The sequence below is a fragment of the Mytilus trossulus genome, unplaced genomic scaffold (genome assembly GCF_036588685.1).
Source record: "Mytilus trossulus isolate FHL-02 unplaced genomic scaffold, PNRI_Mtr1.1.1.hap1 h1tg001319l__unscaffolded, whole genome shotgun sequence".
NCBI lineage: Eukaryota > Metazoa > Mollusca > Bivalvia > Mytilida > Mytilidae > Mytilus > Mytilus trossulus.
The window spans coordinates 6,754-26,859 of record NW_026963765.1 but is presented as its reverse complement, the minus strand read 5'-3'; the positions used below and the strand labels follow the sequence as shown (position 1 = coordinate 26,859).

Sequence of the window (20,106 nt, the reverse complement as noted above, 5' to 3'; positions counted from 1 at the left end):
TATTGGGGCTATTATCTTAGGAGGGGTATTAGGGAGGAAAATAGAGAGGTTTGGGTTTGTAGTAGTTCTTGAGAAATATGAGAGAGTCAGAGTATTTCTTATTCCCTTTGTAGGGTTAATTTTGTGATGAGGAGTGCTTAGAAAATTAGGGTCTAAGCCTTGGTCGTCAGCCAAACTATTAAGATTCTTTTTGAGAATGTGGCTCATAGAGAGGCTAACCTCCCACCCCAGAAAAATGGCCTTCTTTAAGGGGTCCAGGATGGTAGCTCAAAGTCTGGATCAAGGTTGACTAGAGCTATTGGGCCCTCAAGGTGCCCATAAGGGACTAGGTCAACTCAGCTGTTTGAATGAAATTGTTCAGAAAAATTATTTTACCTACCAGCTGGTAGTATGAGGGCTGGTGGTAGCGGGGGGCGTAAGCTTAATTATGTTTATATAATGAGAGTTATAGTCATATGTGTAATTTTGATGGCTGTGTTTTCGATTGTCTTAATTGCCAAGCAACCTATTTCTTTAGGGCTAGTGCTATTGAGGGGGTCTATAATTGCATGTGTGGAGGTTGCACTGGAGGTTAGAAGGTTGTTAGGGTTCTTATTGTTCCTAACTTACGTTAGGGGTGTAATAGTCCTGTTCTTGTATGTTTTAAGGATCTACCCCAATGAAGTGTATCGTTTTAATCTAGAGTTTATGGTTCTCGTCAGAAGGTGTTGTGCCAGAGCGGTCCTTATGGGTCTTATGAATTACGAGTACAGAGAAATTAGCGGGTCTTTGTTTCTAAGTTTCATGGCTGAAAGAAGCGGGTTAAGGTTATATATCCTAATAGCTGGTGTGTTACTGTTTGTAATATTAGTGGTGTCGTATTTGTGCATAAAAACCATGGTGCCTTTACGAAGAGTAAAATAAACCTAAAATAGAAGATACAGTAGCTTAATTAAAGCGTCTCATTGAAAATGAGGAAGATGGATACTTTAGTACCTTGTGTCAAATCTGTAGGAGGGTTTGATTATGGCCCTAAATTTATGGGCAAAATGCTTCTCATGATTCTAAATGCGGGCTTGAACAAATTAAGTGCAAGTTCAACATCAGTGGGGAAAATTGGTTAATAAAGGAAACTTTAACCCAGCTTTTTGACAAATTCGGGGTCAATTGATGAATGCCAGCAGCCGCGGTTAGATTCAGTTCGAATATAAATTTAAGCGGATTGGTTAGAGTCAATGTTGTGTTATAAAACTATAAAAAAACTATAGGTGCAGTGTAATGTTAACGGTTTTTTGTGGTTATATTCCTAAAGTTTTAGTGAGCTTCTAACGAATCTATGAAGTGAAACCAGGATTAGATACCCTGTTATCCATAGTTTAAAACAAAAGTTCCTCTTAACTAAACATTTGGTTGTCAAAGAGAAATAAATAGGCGGTGTCTGAGATAGAAAACAGGGGATCCTGGGTGTTAAAGGATAACCCACCTACATTTGAGCCTTGTCTTATTAGTGCGTGTGTATGGTTGTTTACTCTAATATGGTGAGTGTCCGGGTAAAATTTTTGGTTATTACTGAAGCTAACTCTTATTTTACTTGCTGAGTTCGGTAAGGTAAGTTACTTTTAGTTAGGTGCAGCTACTAGAATTGGCTATATGCCCATGTAGCACAACTTCAAAAATAATTCAGATTGACATGCAGCTTATGACAAGGTTAATCTGGGATACAGATGTAACTTAAGCAATAATTCAAAGATTGAGCTACTAAAAGGTAGCTCAACTAAGTAGACAAATAAGATAAGAAAACTTGCCTTTGAAGAAGGACTTGTAAGTAAGGGTTAAAAATAAAATTACCCTGAATACAATCAGATGAGTACTAATCGCCCGTCGCTCGCGGGGAAACCTGTGAAAAGTCGTAACAAGGTAGCAGTAACGGAAGTTGCTGCTAGGCTATAATATGCATATATAGTAAATAATATTATATTTGCCTTCCAAGCAAAAGTTCTAATGAAATTAGTGTATGCTGGCCAAATAGTTTAAGCTAAAACGTTGAGCTGTTAATTCAAAATCGCAGTAATTTGCTTTGGCTTGCTTAAGTAGTTTAGGGAAAACATAAGATTTTCATTCTTAAGTCAGATAGTATTTCTCTTAAGTTGTGCTTAGTAGTTAATGTTAATATAACTGAGAACTGCAAATTCTCCATAGTCTAGTTAGGCCTAAGCTTAGTGCCACGTGGGGGATGATCCAGTTGCTTTGATGAAGCAAAGTTCAAAAGTAGTTTTTTGGCACTTAGAACTTCGAAGCGTTATAAAGAAAAATTGTAGTAAGTAGGGCTTTGATTCCTAAAGAAAAAGTTAATCTTCTTCTTCATAAATAAGTTAAAAGTAGTTAATATATAACTTAGAATTGTCAGTTCTAGATTCCTCTTACTGAGGCTTTTTATAATTTATCTTTTTTAAAGAGACGTGCATAATTGTTTTGTGAAAAGTGCACTTGAATTAAAATAGTATAAATAAATTTTAGTACCTTTTGCATAAGGGTTTTTCAAGACAAGTTTAAGAATTTAATTTTCCCGAATAAAAGAGAGTTATTTTTTTGAGTTAAGAAATCGTGGCAGAGATTTAATTAAACTAAAGAATAGCGGCTAGATACTATTCGCGCTTTTAGATATCTGGTTGGCTTAAAAAGATGTGTAAGCATTTTCCTTAACTATTTAAGGGGTAAAATTTTTTGGGTTAAGCTGAAAAATACTAAAATTGATGTTAAAAAAAAATTGGGTTTCTATAGGCTTTAAACTGGCTATTAGATATTAGTGTATTTTAACTAAAACCAGATGGGGAAAAAAGATTAATTGGGTTATTCATTTACTTTAAAATAAGCCTATGGTTGTAGGACCAGTGACTATGATAAAAACGAGTAAAAATATTATTTATTTGGTATTACTATTTTGTTTTACCTTAAAAAACTAAAGGCTAAATAAAAGTTTTTAAACGAATTCGGCAAACTAAACTTCTCGACTGTTTAACAAAAACATTTCCTTTTGATGTAAGTAAAAGGTAGTCCCTGCCCAGTGCAACTAGAGTAATGTTTGTTGTAAACGGCGGCGTTAACGTGAGCGTCCTAAGGTAGCGCGATAATTTGCCTTTCAATTGAAGGATGGTATGAAAGGGTTAACGAAGAAGGTGCTGTGTCTGAAAATTTAATTTAAACTAACTTTAAGGTGAAGAGGCCTTTATGTAAAAGAAGGACGACAAGACCCTATGAAGCTTTATCTTAATTGGAGTTTTTGGCTCTTATACGATTTTGATGGGAGATCAGTGAAAATAAGTCTTTCACTATTATATAAATCTAACTCGTATTTCCTAACTTTATATGTGTGGCTAGCTACTCTAGGGATAACAGCGCAATTTCTCCCGAAAGATGGTATTGGAGGGGAAGATTGCGACCTCGATGTTGGCTTTAGATATCCTAGAGGCGTAGAAGCTTCTAATGGTGGGTCTGTTCGCCCTTTAAAATCTAACATGAGCTGAGTTCAGAACGGCGTGAGCTAGTTCAGTTTCTATCCTCTTTTAAAAATGAGCTAATTTTGTACGAAAGGACTTTTTCGCTAAAGCAACGCTTTGCCCTGGCTCTGTCATTGCTTAAATAATGCTACGCAATAAACTGATTAGTTTATAAAAAGGGTTGCCTTTTATGAAGCTGAAGGCCAATTAGTGGCGGTAGGGCGTGTCGTTGGTTCTTGTTAAAATTAGTATTGCTATTTTATTAAAAAATAGGGTTAAAACGGGTTGCAAATTAGGTAAAAAATAAAACAGTCTATTAATGCAGCCAAAAAGCAGCAATCACCCACCTAAAGAATAAAACAAGGGTTCTAAAAAGGCGGTGTGTAATGGATTTGTGCTAGTAACAGACAAAAAAAAACCAAACACTGTGGAAACCCTTAAGAATGAGGTTTTATAGTGTACCGCATTTCCTGTTACCGGCCGGTACAGTGACCGCAAGGCCTGTTCTCCTGTCCTTTTACACGGAAACCCTGTTGCTGATGCATGTAAAAAGCCCTTAGTTAAGATAACTTATAAGTCAAAGTAAAACTTAATTTTACTTGACATTGTGTATTTTATTGAAAATCTAGTTGCGAATGCCCATACCTGTCCAAACTTGTTTTAGATTATGCTTTACAACCTGTTGTAGATAAGGTTTTGAACCCTTTACAGTGAGTAAGCATTTTTCAGAGTCATGTGAGACTTAACCTAATTAGTGGTAGAAAAAAACAAACTTAAACCTAAATTCTAAAGCTATTTGCTTCCTGTGGTTAATTGTAAACTGCAGGAGAAATGGATCTAAGGTGTTAATTTTTTTCGTTTGCCCTAATTTTGGTTGCTCATGTGATTTTTTGGGGTTTGAAAACTAGACTATCTGTATCTTAAAATCAAAAAATAAATAGAAATCAAGTCATATGAAAGTTCCCAAAGCGTAATTCATGGGTCACTTAAAGTCTAAGCAAAAAAGTAAATCAAAAATAAAATAAAATCAAAATGACACACTAATGCCTGGGGGGGCTGATCTGGAGGGGAGGAAATAGGAAAGCAGGTTAAATAGAGGTGACAAAAATGTGGTGTGCAGCAACAAAATGAAGCTAAATAAAATTGTGAAACGTAGAAGCGTGAGCTTGTAAACAAGGTTGTGAGCGTCTTAAAAAGTAAGTGTTAACAATAGTATGTAATATTAACACGCCTAAAAGGGGGTTAGGTGGGTTATAAACTTACAAAGACTACAAGTGATGAAGTTTATGTCTGGTCCTGAGGTCCCTTTTAAGTGAGTTAGTTTCGTATAAAAGGTTTTTAAGCAAAGCAATGTTCTGTCACAGATCTGAGTGCTATAGACAATATTGTATAGGGCCTTTTTATGTAAATAAACGTGGCGTTAGGCTGTTAAATGTGCTGGTTATAGGATGGTTACATAGCAATAATTACTATATTTGCCTTCTGGGCAAAAATTTTAATGAAATTAGTGTACGCTGGGTGAATAAATTAAGCTAGAATGTTGAGCTGTTAATTGAAAATCCCAGTAATTTGCTTAGGGTATAAGATTCTTATTCTCAAGCCAGATAGCCTGTCTCTTAAGTTGTGTTTAGTTGCTAATGTTAATATAACTGAGAGCTACAAATTCTTCCTAGCTTAGTTGTACGTGGGGGGATGGCCCAGTTGCTTTGATGAAGCTAAGCTCAAAAGTAGTTTATTGCTCTGAGGTGTTATAAAGAAGTATTATAGTACGTAGGACTTTGATTCCTAAAGAAAAAGTTAAAGCTTTTCTTTATAAACAATTTAAGAGGAGTTAATTAGTTTTAGGCTCATCTCACTGAGGTTTTTTAGAATTTATCTTTCTAAAGAAATGCACACGATTGCCTCATAAAAAGCTTACTTGAAGTAAAGTGGGGCAAATAAATTTTAGTACTTCTTGCATAAGGGTAAAGCGAAGAGGCCTGTGTGTAAAAGAAGAGCAACAAGACCCTGCGAAGCTTTATTTTAATTGAAGTTTTTGGGTTTGTTAACCCAAAAGCTTATGCATAGCTTTAAGGTCTCTTTTAAGCGAGCGAGTTTTTAGCTAAAGCAATACTTTGTGACGGATCTGTAATGACATAAATAATATTGTATAATAGGCTGATTAACTTATAAAAAGGGTTCTTTTTATGTAAATGAGTGTGTTGCTTAGTGATAGATTGTTGAATGTGTTGGGCACTAGAGAGGCTGTATGAGAGTGGCTTAGGCAGGGGTTTGCTGCAAAAAAAGGCTTACTGTTAAGGGGTGTGTGAGATGGTTTTTTTTCATATAAAAACTGAGTGTTTAGAATAGACGTTGGAGGAGGGGACTTATGTCAGGGCGGAGGGGGTGACACTGTTAGGGTGCTCCCATTACCTGAAACTATTTCAGCTGTTGGAGATGCTGTTGTGAATGGTGTCGCTGAAGTTGTTCCTGATAATCAGGAGGAAGGGGGCCCCCATGCTGAGGGTGGCTATGTTCCTTTAGAAGAACAAATAGCTGTTGTGGAGCCTGAAGTCCCAGCTAATGTCTGTCAGCCAGTCGAGCAGAGAAATGTGGTTGTAAGTGAAGAAGACAGTGTTCCTGATGTTAGTAAAGACGGGGTCAGTAGTTATTAATGCTCATAGTTAAAGTTTATTGGTGTATTAATAGTTATAATTTATTAAAATAATCCATAAGATAAGCAAAATTACAGTTAATTCGTTTATTGTTAGGCTGTTATGGTCTATTTAAAAACTGGTCAATACGGGTCTCCTTACACCTAATTAACTTGGTTTTAGTGTATGCTTGAAAGGCTACAAAGCCTTTGCGGGGAGTAAGCATTCTTCAGGACCACATGAGATTCAACCTAATTATTGGCAGAGAAAGTGGTGAATTTGACCCTTAAATTCTAAGTTACTTGGGCTCTATAGCTAATTGTAAGCTGTAGGATAATGGGGATTTGAGACGTTTATTTCCTCATTTACCCCAGCTCTGGTTGCTCATGTGGTTTTCGGTTCGAAAACGAGGCGTGTATCTTAAAAATAAAAAAATTTTTGAAGCGTAAGTTGTTGGTCGCTTTAAGTCTAATTAAAAATAAAGTAAAAATGGAGCAAAAACAAAGTTGGACACTTAACACTTTGGGTGTCTTCAGAGGTGTAAAAAGGGGGGTCCAAGCTTATGTGTACTCATAAAAAAATGCGGTGTGCGGGGGGTTTGTGCCTGTATATATAACAAAAATTCATGAGGTGGCCGAGGAAGAGGTGGTGAGCTGTAAACTCATAAACAAGGTGTAGGCCTTTCTTATGAGATGGTTGGTAACAATACTGTGAATAATATTAACACGCCTAAGAGGGTTGGTCCGTGACGAAGTACTAATAAGTTGGTGAAGATTATGAATGACAGGTTCTATGATTTGCCTTGTCCTGTAAACTTAAACGCTTGGTGAAGGTTTGGCTCTATACTAGGCTTGTGCCTAATTATCCAACTTCTAAGGGGTCTTTTATTGTCAACTCATTATACTGCTCATGAAGACATGGCATTCGATTCTGTAGTACATATTATGCGTAATGTGGAAAAAGGATGAATGTTGCGTAATATTCATGCAAATGGGTCCTCTATGTTTTTTATCTGTATTTATGCGCACATTGCTCGTGGGCTGTATTATGGGTCTTATTTAGATAAGACAGTGTGGTATTTTGGGGTGCATTTGTTTTTGTTAACTATGGCGGAGGCTTTCCTCGGTTACACTTTGCCTTGGGGGCAAATGTCATATTGGGGGGCTACTGTTATTACTAATATACTTAGAGTGATCCCCGTAGTAGGAGAGAGTATGCTCCGCTATGTATGAGGGGGTTGGACCGTGTGTAATGCAACTCTAAAGCGGTTTTATACTTTACACTTTCTCTTACCGTTTGTGATAGTGGCGGTTGTTTTTTTACACCTGTTTTTTTTACATGAGAAAGGGAGTAATAACCCTTTGGGTATTGAAAGAGGTACTATGTGTGTGCCCTTCCACCCCTTCTATACTATTAAAGATCTTTTTGGTTATGTTTGCTTTAGGTTCTTTTTTATATATTTAGTGTGTGTGGATCCTGAGCTGTTAGGGAATCATTTAAACTATTGGCCTGCTAATCCTATAAAAACGCCAATCCATGTTCAGCCTGAGTGGTATTTTATGTTTGCTTATGCAATCCTTCGTTCAATTCCTCATAAAGCGGGGGGGGTATATGTTATGTTTTTGTCGATTGTAGTATTATACCTAATTCCTAGTCTTCACAGAGGTAAGTATCGAAGTTTATGTTTTTACCCGTTTAATCAAGTAGTGTTTTGAGTGTTGGTTGGTAGGTTTATTAGGTTAACATGGATTGGTGCTCGCCCAGTGCGGGAGCCTTATATCATTTTGGGGCAGTGTCTTTCAGTCATTTATTTCTCTAGGTTGTTATTAAACCCTCTTTCTTTGTGGGTGTGGGACAAGCTGCTTGAATACCCTAAATTCTGTAGGAGTCGTCCTGTAGACCTGAAATGGTTTAAGTTTTTAGCTTATTTCAAGTTATTAAAATTAGTAAATCGCGAAAGTAGCGCACGTGAGTGGGCTAATAAGTGTAGAAAAATATAAATATGTCTTTTTACGGGAGTCGATATTTTGGTGATATTGTCCATGGGGAACTAGGGAAAGACCTGTTCCGGTACCATGGTTTTGTGATGATAGTAGCAGTGGCTGTGTTGGTCTTTGTTATATATATAGGATGCGTAATCCTTCTTACTAAATTTTCTTATCGCCATTTCTTGAACCGTCAACGATTAGAATTTTGATGGACTATTGTGCCAATGTTGATGTTAGTAGGGTTGTGGTTTCCTTCTATAATTAACCTATATTATATAGAAGAAGTAAAACGGCCCCGGTGAAATTTTAAGGCGATTGGGAAACAATGGTACTGATCTTACGAATTTTGTCGCAATTTAGACACTCCAAGCTCTAGAGAAAGCGCTGAAAGAATTTCGTGTTATACAATTGATTCTTACATAGAAGACCAGCAGGAGACATTTAGAAAAGGAGGGTATCGTTTGTTGGATGTTGATAACCGGATGGTGGCTCCAGCAGATGTGCAAATAACTGCTTTTGTAAGAAGGTCTGATGTGCTCCATTCGTTTGCACTCCCTAAGTTACTAATTAAAGTAGATGCCATCCCAGGTCGAATTAATCGGCTTCCTATAAAAGCTTCCCAGTGTAGAATTATTTACGGGCAGTGTTCTGAAATTTGCGGGGTTAACCATAGATTTATACCGATTGTGATTGAGTTTATTCCTGAGAAATATTTTGTCATATGGTTGGAAGCTCTTAACTAAAATAAAAAATAAGCTAAAGCTTTTAAGAAGCGTTAAACTTTTAATTTAATGAACTTGTACAATGGGCAAGTAGCTTTTAGTGATAAGGTGGTCTAATATTAGGATATAGGGCTCATGCCCCTAAGGCGCCGTGAGTAGTGGCTCTTATCTTTGTGAGAGCTGGCAGAGCTAATGCGTTTGATTTAGGATCAATTCATAAGTATATATACTTGCTTTCATGGCACAAGCTGGCAGACCTAATGCATACGATTTAAGCTCGTCTTATAAGATATACTCTTGTTTGTGTGTGAATTACAAAGCTAAGCCCAGTCTCATTATGGTTAGTGTCGAGTGTCTATTTAAGACTCTAAGGAGAGTAGCTGTTTTCTTTGGAGCCTCTATCCTATTAAGCCTTTGTCAAGTGTCAGCGGACTCTTTTACTCCCTTGGGGTCGACTAAGGCTGCACTGGTGGACTGAGTAGGCGTGGTTGTTGGTGTTATCCCTTTTGTAGGGGTGCTTCTCGCTGTGGGCTTCTATACTTTGTTGGAACGTAAAATTTTGGCTATCATTATAATCCGAAAGGGTCCATCCAAGGTGAGTTATATAGGGATCTTGCAGCCTTTTAGTGACGCAGGTAAGTTGTTATGTAAAGAGTTTATTGTGCCTACACGTGCTAACGTAGGGCCCTTCATTTTGGCTCCTGCACTAATATTAACTATCAGTTTACTTGGATGGCTTTTATACCCGTATAAGTCGGCTGAAGTGTTTTATGTTTTCGGGGTGATTCTGTTTATAGTTATTACTAGAGTCAGGGTTTACGGGGTAATAATATCCGGATGGGCTTCTAACTCTAAATACTCTTTGCTAGGTGCAGTTCGTGCGATGGCGCAAAGAATTTCTTATGAGATCCCTATAGGATTTATCTTCTTTTGTGTGGTGCTGTGCTCGGGTGTGTTTATGTTTCAAGAAATTAGGGTGTTCCAACAAAGGTCCTTTTTTTTCTTTTTTCCTTTGTGCGTAGTTATAGTTGTCTGAATGCTGTGTATGCTAGCTGAAACTAATCGGGCGCCATTTGATTTTGTGGAAGGAGAGTCGGAATTAGTGTCAGGATACAACGTGGAGTACAGCGGAGGGGGGTTTGCAGTTATATTTATTGCGGAGTACTCTAGTATTCTTCTCAGAAGGGTTATAAGGGCGGCGATATTTTTCGGGGGAAATGAAGCGTTGATCGGGGTCTTTATGATGGCTTTTGCGGTCTTCTTTGTGGTTATTCGTGCTTCTTTACCTCGTTTACGTTATGATAAGTTAATGAGTTTGTGTTGGACTGTTCTTCTATGTGTCATACTTATGGCTAGTGTGTGTGTAGTAGTTCTAGTTAGGGTGTATGTAAGATAATATAAACTAGTATAATTCATTTACACTGAATGTGTCAGATAAAGTCTGTCTTACTTATGGTTAAAAGGTTGGCAATTAGACTTATTGCATTGATTATTATAAAAAACCTAAATATGAGTGTCATTGGGTTAAGCGTTCTAACTATTCTAAGTATGGGCGCCACAAGAGTCGCGATAGGGGGGGTAGAGTTGAACGGGTTGTACACCACAGACTTTGTAATAGGGTTAATGGTTACACTAACTCTATTTGTAGCAATTCTTTCCTACCTAAGGAGGGTTAAGATCCACCGGAAAGCAAGATTTAATTTAATAATTATCAGAATCAGCCTAATTTTAGTGATAAGATTCAGGGTGAGGAGGTTCTTTCTGTTTTTTTTTTTTTTTTGAAAGTGTGCTAGCCCCTCTGTTGTTATTAATTGTAGGCTGAGGCTATCAGCCAGAGCGTTTACAGGCAGGGGGGTATATAGTAATCTATACGGTGTTCGGATCTCTTTTTTTCTTATGGGGGGTAAGAGAACTCTATATTAGAGGGTTGAGGAGGAGGATAAGTTCTGTGGTAAGGCTAGTAAAAAAAAGGGGAATGAGATTGTGATGGCTATACATTCTAGGGTTTCTTATCAAGCTACCAATATATCCATTTCACCTGTGACTACCTAAGGCTCACGTAGAGGCCCCAGTAGCCGGTTCGATGCTATTGGCCGGGGTGGTACTAAAATTAGGAGGGTACGGGCTGCTTCGATTTATAATAGTTATACAAATAAGGCTTAGAAGCGTTTTTTTTGTGCTGCTACTAGTGGTGAACTTGGCAGGAGGTGTCTACGCAGGATTAGCGTGTGTACGGCAAGTGGACCTAAAATGTTTGGTAGCATATTCCTCTGTAGCGCATATGAGGCTTGTGCTATTAGGAGTGCTTAGCAACACGGTATTAGGGGTAGTGGGGGCCATTATTATTATGATCGGGCATGGGTTGTGTTCATCAGGTTTGTTCAGGTATGTGAATGCTATCTATAAGATGAGGCACTCGCGTCTGCTAGTAATAAATAAAGGGGGCTTGTTAGTCTGCCCAAGTCTAGTCTTAATGTGTTTCCTGTTAAGATCAAGCAACATAGCAGCCCCTCCTAGTCTAAACTTATTTGGGGAAATCCTCGTTTTCGGCGTGGGAGGGTGAATAAGTGGAGTGTTCCTGCTTATCCTGGGTCTGATAAGCTTTATTAGGGCATGTTTTAGACTATACCTATATGGAAGTTGTTGTCACGGGAAGGGGGTGTCACACAGGGAGTCCTTAAACTTGAGAAGAGTTTGTGATGTTTTTGTTCTGGCGGCTCATTGGATACCGCTGAACTTTATGTTTATGTTTATACCCTAAACAATGAATCGTAATCCTTATTCTCGTTACTATGTACCAGGTCCAAGTCCGTGGCCCTTTTTTGTGGCTATCTCGGCAAACGGAATAGCGGTAGGGTTAATTTTGTGACTGCATCGAACTCCCAGATTTCTATTAATAGGAATGAGGTTGGGGTGTATACTATTGAGAACTTTTAGATGATGGCGAGACTTAATTCGTGAGGGAGATATTGGGTTTCATACTCGCTTCGTAATCAAGAGATTTCGTGATGGAGTTGCCCTTTTTATTCTGTCTGAAGTAATGTTCTTCTTTTCTTTTTTTTGGACTTTCTTCCATAATGCCTTAAGACCCTCGTGTGAACTAGGGATGCGATGACCCCCTCCAGGGATCCGCACGCCAAACCCGTCGTCGACAAGGCTGTTCGAGACAGGTCTTTTAATTAGGAGGGGGTTATTCGTAACTCAAGCCCATAAGAGAATGCGTTTGAAGGATTATGATGTTGGGCCATTTATTGGCCTAGTGGTAACAATTTTATGTGGGACTGTGTTCTTCCTAGTGCAACTTCGAGAATACTACTGAAACTCATACACTATTGCAGATAGGGTGTATGGGAGTGTTTTATTTACTAACTGGGTTTCATGGAATGCACGTAGTTGTGGGGACTCTTTGACTAATGGTGAGGTTAGTCCGACTATGGCGTGGGGAGTTTTCCAGTCAACGGCACTTTGGTTTTGAGGCTTGCATTTGGTACTGACACTTCGTAGATGTGGTATGGGTAGCATTATGATGTTTAGTATATGTGTGGTTTGGAGGATGGTTATACATGTGGTGGTTCAAAATATGAGACGGGGACGTCTATACGTTTAAGTACCCAGACGCAAAGCCTTCGTGGTATGCGTACATTCAAGAAGAGCATGCTCCGTCCTGATATAAGATTCCTGACCATTTAAAAGGTTAAAAATAGGAGTCATACAGACTAGTTAAACAGTTTTGATTTGAAATCAAGTACCAAAGCGATTCCAAGCGCTTACTAGTCTGAGTAAAGTAGTCTAATTAAGGACAGAAGACCTATGATTTTCAAGTGTTATAAGTAACCTTTACTTGAAATGGTAAGCTTTGTGGTAAGACCTATAAAATTAGTGAGATTAGGGGTAATATTGATCGGGACAATTCTTAGGGTTAGAAGAGAAGAGATAGTAGGGGTGTGACTCGGTTTAGAGCTAAATCTGTATGGATTTCTTGTAATTATAAACCCTGATGGTCACTATAGTCCTGAGCCCTGTGTAAAATATTTTGTGGTACAAAGAACGGGGTCAATTCTGATACTAGTGGGTTTTGTAACCTTGATAGAGCAGCACGTAGTGAGAGGGCTGGTGATAAGGGGGGCGGGTACAGTGTTAAAATCTGGCGTTTTCCCGCTACATTCGTGGGTCCCTTCAATTATTAAGAACAGCAGATGGTTAGCAAGAGGGTTAATATTAACTTGGCAAAAAGTCGCCCCCCTTGTCTTTTTATCAATAATTATACCCTCTAAGGGGTTGTGAGTAGTAATTGTATTGATAGCTGGAATTGGGGCAGTAGGGGGCCTTAACCAGAATTCAGTACGAGTAATAAGCGCGTACTCGTCGTTTGTGCATACATCATGAATGCTGTTAGGGCTCACATGGTCAAGAGTAGTCTTTGTAGGGTATTTTGCAGTTTACTCGCTGTCGGTAGGGCTGTTTTTTTATGGGTGCTCAATAATAAACAAAACAAGAATGGGCGGTCAGATTAGTAGAGCCGCGAGGGGTATAGGGTTACTGATACTGATGGGGATGCCTCCTTTCCTTGGCTTTCTAGCGAAAGTATTGGTGTTTCTAATGAGAGGAAGGGCTGTAATCGTGGCTTGTATTATAGGTTCAGTAATCAGGCTAAAATTCTACATTGACTTTTTTTATAGGATAGTAATAAAAAGGTTAGTAGACAAAAACAAAGCAGAATTCAAGATTATGTGGAGGATAGTGATCGGGGCTAACCTAGCAGGGGGGGCATTGATCTTGGTGAGATTTATTTAGAAACTGCTTTTAGGCCAGGGGCGTTTTGATTTCGGCTCAAAAAGAGTGGGTAAAACCACAAAAGTATGATAAAAAGGTAATTTAAAATAAAATATTTTGTTTCAAACATAACTATAGGTAGTTGTTACCTCCTTTTTGTAGAATGGTACTTTAAAAAAAAGGATTGGTTTGCATCTAATTATTAAGCCTAGGTTTTCATTCTTAAGTGAGGAAGTTAATTAACATAATAGGGCTGCTAACTTTGTTATAAATGGCTTGTACCATTTTTCCTTATAAAAAAGTAGTTTAATTTAAGAACGATAGGTTGTGGGGCTATTAGTGGTGTCAACCCTTTTTTAGCTAGATATAGTTTAAAATAAAATATTGGCTTTGGGAGCTAAAGACACTTCCATAAGTTTTCTAGAAGAATGGTTATGGGGTTAAGAGTTGCGTTTGTCTGCATTGTGTCTTTTTTGTTTACGGGGTTATTTATGCTACTAAGGGAAAAGCGGGGTCTAGACCGAGAAAAGTGCAGTCCATATGAGTGTGGATTTGAGCCTATTGGAAGAGCTCGGAGGCCCTTTTCTATCCGATTCTTTCTAGTAGCAGTTTTGTTCGTCGTGTTTGATGTAGAGGTAGTGCTGTTAATACCTTTTGCCTACATGTTCTTTTACGGTAAGAGAGTGTTAGGGATTTTGTCCTCAAGGGGTTTCCTTCTTATCTTGTTTGGGGGTCTCTACCACGAATATCGTGAGGGGTCTTTGGAATGAGTAGGTTAATACTAGAAGTGGCATTTATGCGAAACGAATTTTGATGAGAGGTGATTGTAAGAGGCTTACTTTTGCTGTTGGAAGTGTATTGTGTGTACCTGTGGTTTTCACGTCGAGAGTGCTTCTTAAGGAAGTATGGGACCAATGAAAGTTCTCAAGGATCTAATAGAAGGTTTGAAAAGGCATATCTTACTATAGCGTATAGGGAAAAAAATATTAAGAGGCTAAAATCTAGTGCGGCTCTAAGGGCTAATAAGGCTAGATGATTGGCTTCTAAGTAAGGATAAATAAAATGATAAAAATACTAAAAAAGGAAGAAGTAGGGGGTTATGGAGAAGTGGAGTCCTGGTGACGTCGATGGCTGTGATCAACAAATCACAAAGATATTGGAACCCTTTATCTGTATAGCGGAGTCTGAGGAGGGTTGTTTGGAGCAAGGTTGAGGTTAATGATCCGAATGCAACTGGGGCATCCTGGAGCAGTGTTCTTAAAAAGAGATTGATTCTATAATGTGGTGGTTACAACGCATGCCTTAATAATAATTTTTTTTGCTGTGATACCTATCTTAATTGGAGCTTTCGGTAATTGGTTGATTCCTCTGCTAGTAGGAGGTAAAGATATAATTTACCCGCGAATAAACAACTTAAGTTATTGACTATCTCCTAATGCACTATATTTACTAATACTGTCCTTTAGAACGGATAAAGGAGTTGGTGCTGGATGAACTATTTACCCCCCTTTATCTGTGTACCCCTATCATAGGGGCCCTAGGATGGATGTTCTTATTGTGTCACTACATCTAGCTGGGCTCAGCTCTCTAGTGGGGGCTATTAACTTTGCTAGGACCAATAAAAATATGCCAGTGTTAGAAATGAAAGGAGAACGAGCGGAGCTTTATGTTTTAAGGATTAGAGTTACTGCAGTTCTTTTAATTATTTCAATTCCGGTTCTAGGAGGGGGCATCACAATAATCTTGTTTGACCGAAACTTTAACACAACTTTTTTCGATCCCGCAGGAGGGGGGGACCCCGTTTTGTTCCAACATTTGTTTTGATTTTTTGGGCATCCGGAAGTGTATATTCTTATTCTACCTGCCTTTGGTGTGATATCAAAAGTAATTATGCATTGCTCTGGAAAAGAAGCGGTTTTTGGTCTAATTGGGATAGTATACGCAATAATCGGAATTGGAGGGTTAGGGTGTATGGTGTGGGCTCACCACATGTTTACCGTAGGTCTTAATGTTGATACTCGAGGCTATTTTTCTACCGCAACTATAGTAATCGCTGTTCCAACAGGGGTGAAAGTATTCAGATGACTGGCAACTATAGCAGGAAGAAAATTCAAAATAAAGCCTGCCGCCTACTGAAGTACTGGGTTTCTGTTTTTATTCACCGTGGGAGGGCTAACAGGGGTCTTACTGTCTAGGGCTTCTATGGATGTGTCTCTACACGACACATATTATGTGGTGGCTCATTTCCATTATGTGCTAAGAATAGGGGCGGTGTTTGGGGTGTTCTGTGGTCTTAACCATTGGTTGCCAAATTTTGTTGGAGTATGCTTTAATAAGAAATGGAGGAAAGCCCATTTTATAGCAATATTTTTTGGGGTAAATACTACCTTCTTTCCTCAGCATTTCTTAGGCCTAAGAGGAATGCCTCGACGGTATATAGACTACGCTGATATTTATGCTCACTGACATTGGGTGTCTTCTTATGGGTCCGCTGTGTCTTTTGGGTCTCTAATATATTTTAAGTTCCTTCTATGAGAGGCTCTAGTAAGCCAGCGAGGGGTTGTATTTAGTGGGGGTTTATGTGGTGAAATAGACTGAGCAGGTACCCGAGACCTTTATCCAGGAAGGAAGCATGTTTATAGCCAATTGCCATTTGTGTGAACTAACCCTTATAACACGTGTATCACTTATATTTATAAGAAATCGCGTAATCAATAATTTAAAGTCATGTTAATAGATGTTTTTTCTAGATTTGATGCTCACAGCTATAACTTAATTTGGTTGTCTATGCCGTTATGGTTGCTGTCTTCTATAGTGCCAATAACCGTGCTATTTAGAGACGTGTACACTAAGGGTAGAAGTACGAGCTCTTTTCGGAGTTTGGTGCTATCCTTTACTTATTCGATGATTCGATTGAACGGAAAGGGACTAAAGCTATCTGGGTTTCCTCTAGTAATAAGGGGTCTGTTCATGATAATTCTGATACTAAATCTGTCTGGAAACTTTCCATTCTTTTTCCCTGTAAGAGGGCAGTTTGTGTTCGGGTTCTCCTTTGCTTTGTCTATTTGAACTTGTTTAGTTTTATCTAGTCTTTTATGCAGATTTGAGCAGGGGTTGATGAGTCTCGTTCCAACAGGTTGCCCGTTAATCCTTGTGCCTTTTATAGTAGTGGTTGAGCTAATTAGTGGCATACTTCGCCCTTTAACATTAGTTTTACGTCTGACACTAAATCTGGGAGCTGGTAAAGTAATTCTAACTATATGCAGGAGAGAGTTAGTAGTTAGCTGGTTAAATAGCAGAAGGCTGCTTACAGGAGTTGGGGGTATTAAAGGGTTAATAATGGGCGGAGGTGTTTTTGGAGCCGCTGAAGTTGCAATCGCGTGTATTCAGTGTTATATTTTTTGTGTCTTATTGTGTCTCTATACGGAGGATCATAGAAGGTAGGTAGTTTTAAAAGCTTTGCTGAAGCGACGGCCTTGTAAGTCGTAGAAAACTATGTGTTTTAAAGCTATGATTTGAATAAAATTCCTAGGAGTTTTCTTAATAAGTATAGGCTGTTTTGTAATCTTCCGTATAAACAAACACCTTTTGTGTTTATTTGTAGGGCTTGAAATAATAAGACTAGGCTTATTGTTTGTAACCCATGTGTTTCTAATAAATCAGTTTTGGTTAATTTTACTAATTCTATGTTTAGCTGTTTGCGAAGCCAGAATTTGCTTGGCCCTTCTGGTTATGGTGATGCGACTATGCGGAGACGATTTGATGTCAAGGTTACTAAGAGATGGCTCGTAAAAATAGTATCATACAATTAAAAAGTAACTTAGGGTTACTTTTACTGATTCTGATTGGATACTTATTTATTCTTAGAGGGAGGACCTTTGGAAAAGCTTATTTATTGGAAGTTACTGTTTGAGAGAGTAATTGTCTCTCATTTAGCTTCAGAGTTCTACTAGATAGCGTAAGAATAGTCTTTGTTGGGACGGTTTTGGTAATTAGAGGAAGTGTAGCAACCTACTGCAAGTGGTATATAGCTGGAGAGCCATACTACAAGCGGTTTATGGGATTAGTATGGTTGTTTGTGCTGTCTATAGTGTTTATAATCTTAGTTCCTAATTTAGTAATACTTTTAATTGGTTGAGACGGGCTAGGGCTCACCTCATTCCTATTAGTGGCTTATTACCAGAACAATAAGAGGTTATCTGCGGCTATGTTGACAGCTTTGACTAATCGAATTGGGGATGTTTTTGTACTTTTTAGAGTTTCTATTTTTTTAAGAGAAGGGGGGTGGTTAATTTATATATACCACCCAGTGCAGACATGGGTTAATTTAGGGTTTGTGGTAGTTCTTGCAGGTATAACTAAAAGCGCACAAATGCCGTTTTGCGCATGGCTACCTGCTGCCATGGCGGCACCCACACCGGTCTCCTCTTTGGTGCATTCTTCGACATTGGTGACAGCTGGGGTTTATTTGATTCTTCGCTCTTTTTATATTATCAGAGCTAATCCCTTTGTGACTCAAATACTTATAGTCTTAAGACTATTTACTCTAATATTAGCGGGGTCAAGGGCTGTGTTTGCGTTTGACCTAAAAAAGGTAATCGCACTCTCGACTTTGAGGCAGTTAAGGTTAATAATATTCTCGATTTCAATCCTTCTTCCGTCTGTAGCTTTTTTTCATTTAGTAACCCATGCGGTATTTAAAGCTTTGTTGTTTCTAGGCGCAGGGGGTGTTATTCATAGAAACCAAAGAATCCAAGATATCCGGGGGTTAAGAAGCTTGTGGCAAGGATTACCGGTAAGAATGGGTGCAATAACGGTTGCAATTGTGTCCTTGAGAGGGGCCCCGTTTATAAGAGGGTTTTTCTCTAAAGACCTAATAATTGAGCTAAGAATGATAGACAGAAGAATAACTTATGGGTGCTATTTATTAGAGCTAACAGGTTTAATCTTCACTTCTTTTTATAGGGCACGGATTGTATTTAGAGTAATACTTGGGTCTAATTACGTTAATAGCAGAAGTTTGCGGATTAATGAGCACTTAAATATACAAACTCCTTTTCTTAGCCTGTATATTGGGGCTATTATCTTAGGAGGGGTATTAGGGAGGAAAATAGAGAGGTTTGGGTTTGTAGTAGTTCTTGAGAAATATGAGAGAGTCAGAGTATTTCTTATTCCCTTTGTAGGGTTAATTTTGTGATGAGGAGTGCTTAGAAAATTAGGGTCTAAGCCTTGGTCGTCAGCCAAACTATTAAGATTCTTTTTGAGAATGTGGCTCATAGAGAGGCTAACCTCCCACCCCAGAAAAATGGCCTTCTTTAAGGGGTCCAGGATGGTAGCTCAAAGTCTGGATCAAGGTTGACTAGAGCTATTGGGCCCTCAAGGTGCCCATAAGGGACTAGGTCAACTCAGCTGTTTGAATGAAATTGTTCAGAAAAATTATTTTACCTACCAGCTGGTAGTATGAGGGCTGGTGGTAGCGGGGGGCGTAAGCTTAATTATGTTTATATAATGAGAGTTATAGTCATATGTGTAATTTTGATGGCTGTGTTTTCGATTGTCTTAATTGCCAAGCAACCTATTTCTTTAGGGCTAGTGCTATTGAGGGGGTCTATAATTGCATGTGTGGAGGTTGCACTGGAGGTTAGAAGGTTGTTAGGGTTCTTATTGTTCCTAACTTACGTTAGGGGTGTAATAGTCCTGTTCTTGTATGTTTTAAGGATCTACCCCAATGAAGTGTATCGTTTTAATCTAGAGTTTATGGTTCTCGTCAGAAGGTGTTGTGCCAGAGCGGTCCTTATGGGTCTTATGAATTACGAGTACAGAGAAATTAGCGGGTCTTTGTTTCTAAGTTTCATGGCTGAAAGAAGCGGGTTAAGGTTATATATCCTAATAGCTGGTGTGTTACTGTTTGTAATATTAGTGGTGTCGTATTTGTGCATAAAAACCATGGTGCCTTTACGAAGAGTAAAATAAACCTAAAATAGAAGATACAGTAGCTTAATTAAAGCGTCTCATTGAAAATGAGGAAGATGGATACTTTAGTACCTTGTGTCAAATCTGTAGGAGGGTTTGATTATGGCCCTAAATTTATGGGCAAAATGCTTCTCATGATTCTAAATGCGGGCTTGAACAAATTAAGTGCAAGTTCAACATCAGTGGGGAAAATTGGTTAATAAAGGAAACTTTAACCCAGCTTTTTGACAAATTCGGGGTCAATTGATGAATGCCAGCAGCCGCGGTTAGATTCAGTTCGAATATAAATTTAAGCGGATTGGTTAGAGTCAATGTTGTGTTATAAAACTATAAAAAAACTATAGGTGCAGTGTAATGTTAACGGTTTTTTGTGGTTATATTCCTAAAGTTTTAGTGAGCTTCTAACGAATCTATGAAGTGAAACCAGGATTAGATACCCTGTTATCCATAGTTTAAAACAAAAGTTCCTCTTAACTAAACATTTGGTTGTCAAAGAGAAATAAATAGGCGGTGTCTGAGATAGAAAACAGGGGATCCTGGG

At 38.5% G+C, this 20,106-nt stretch overlaps 2 protein-coding genes and 1 pseudogene across 2 annotated transcripts; all 3 read left to right on the top strand.

Annotated features, from left to right (window-relative positions):
* Positions 1–6,577: 6,577 nt before the first annotated feature.
* On the top strand, positions 6,578–8,110 carry LOC134704240 (cytochrome b-like). The gene is given in 1 exon segment (XM_063563544.1): positions 6,578–8,110. A coding segment is annotated over 1 exon segment (1,308 nt). The 5' UTR covers positions 6,578–6,801; the 3' UTR covers position 8,110.
* Positions 8,111–10,271: 2,161 nt separating this feature from the next.
* Positions 10,272–11,580, top strand: LOC134704242 (NADH-ubiquinone oxidoreductase chain 4-like; annotated as a pseudogene).
* Positions 11,581–19,100: 7,520 nt separating this feature from the next.
* Positions 19,101–19,565, top strand: LOC134704239 (NADH-ubiquinone oxidoreductase chain 6-like). Its single transcript, XM_063563543.1, has one exon. The coding sequence runs from the start codon at positions 19,101–19,103 to the stop codon at positions 19,563–19,565; it is 465 nt and encodes a 154-aa protein (XP_063419613.1).
* The last annotated feature ends 541 nt before the right edge of the window (positions 19,566–20,106 follow it).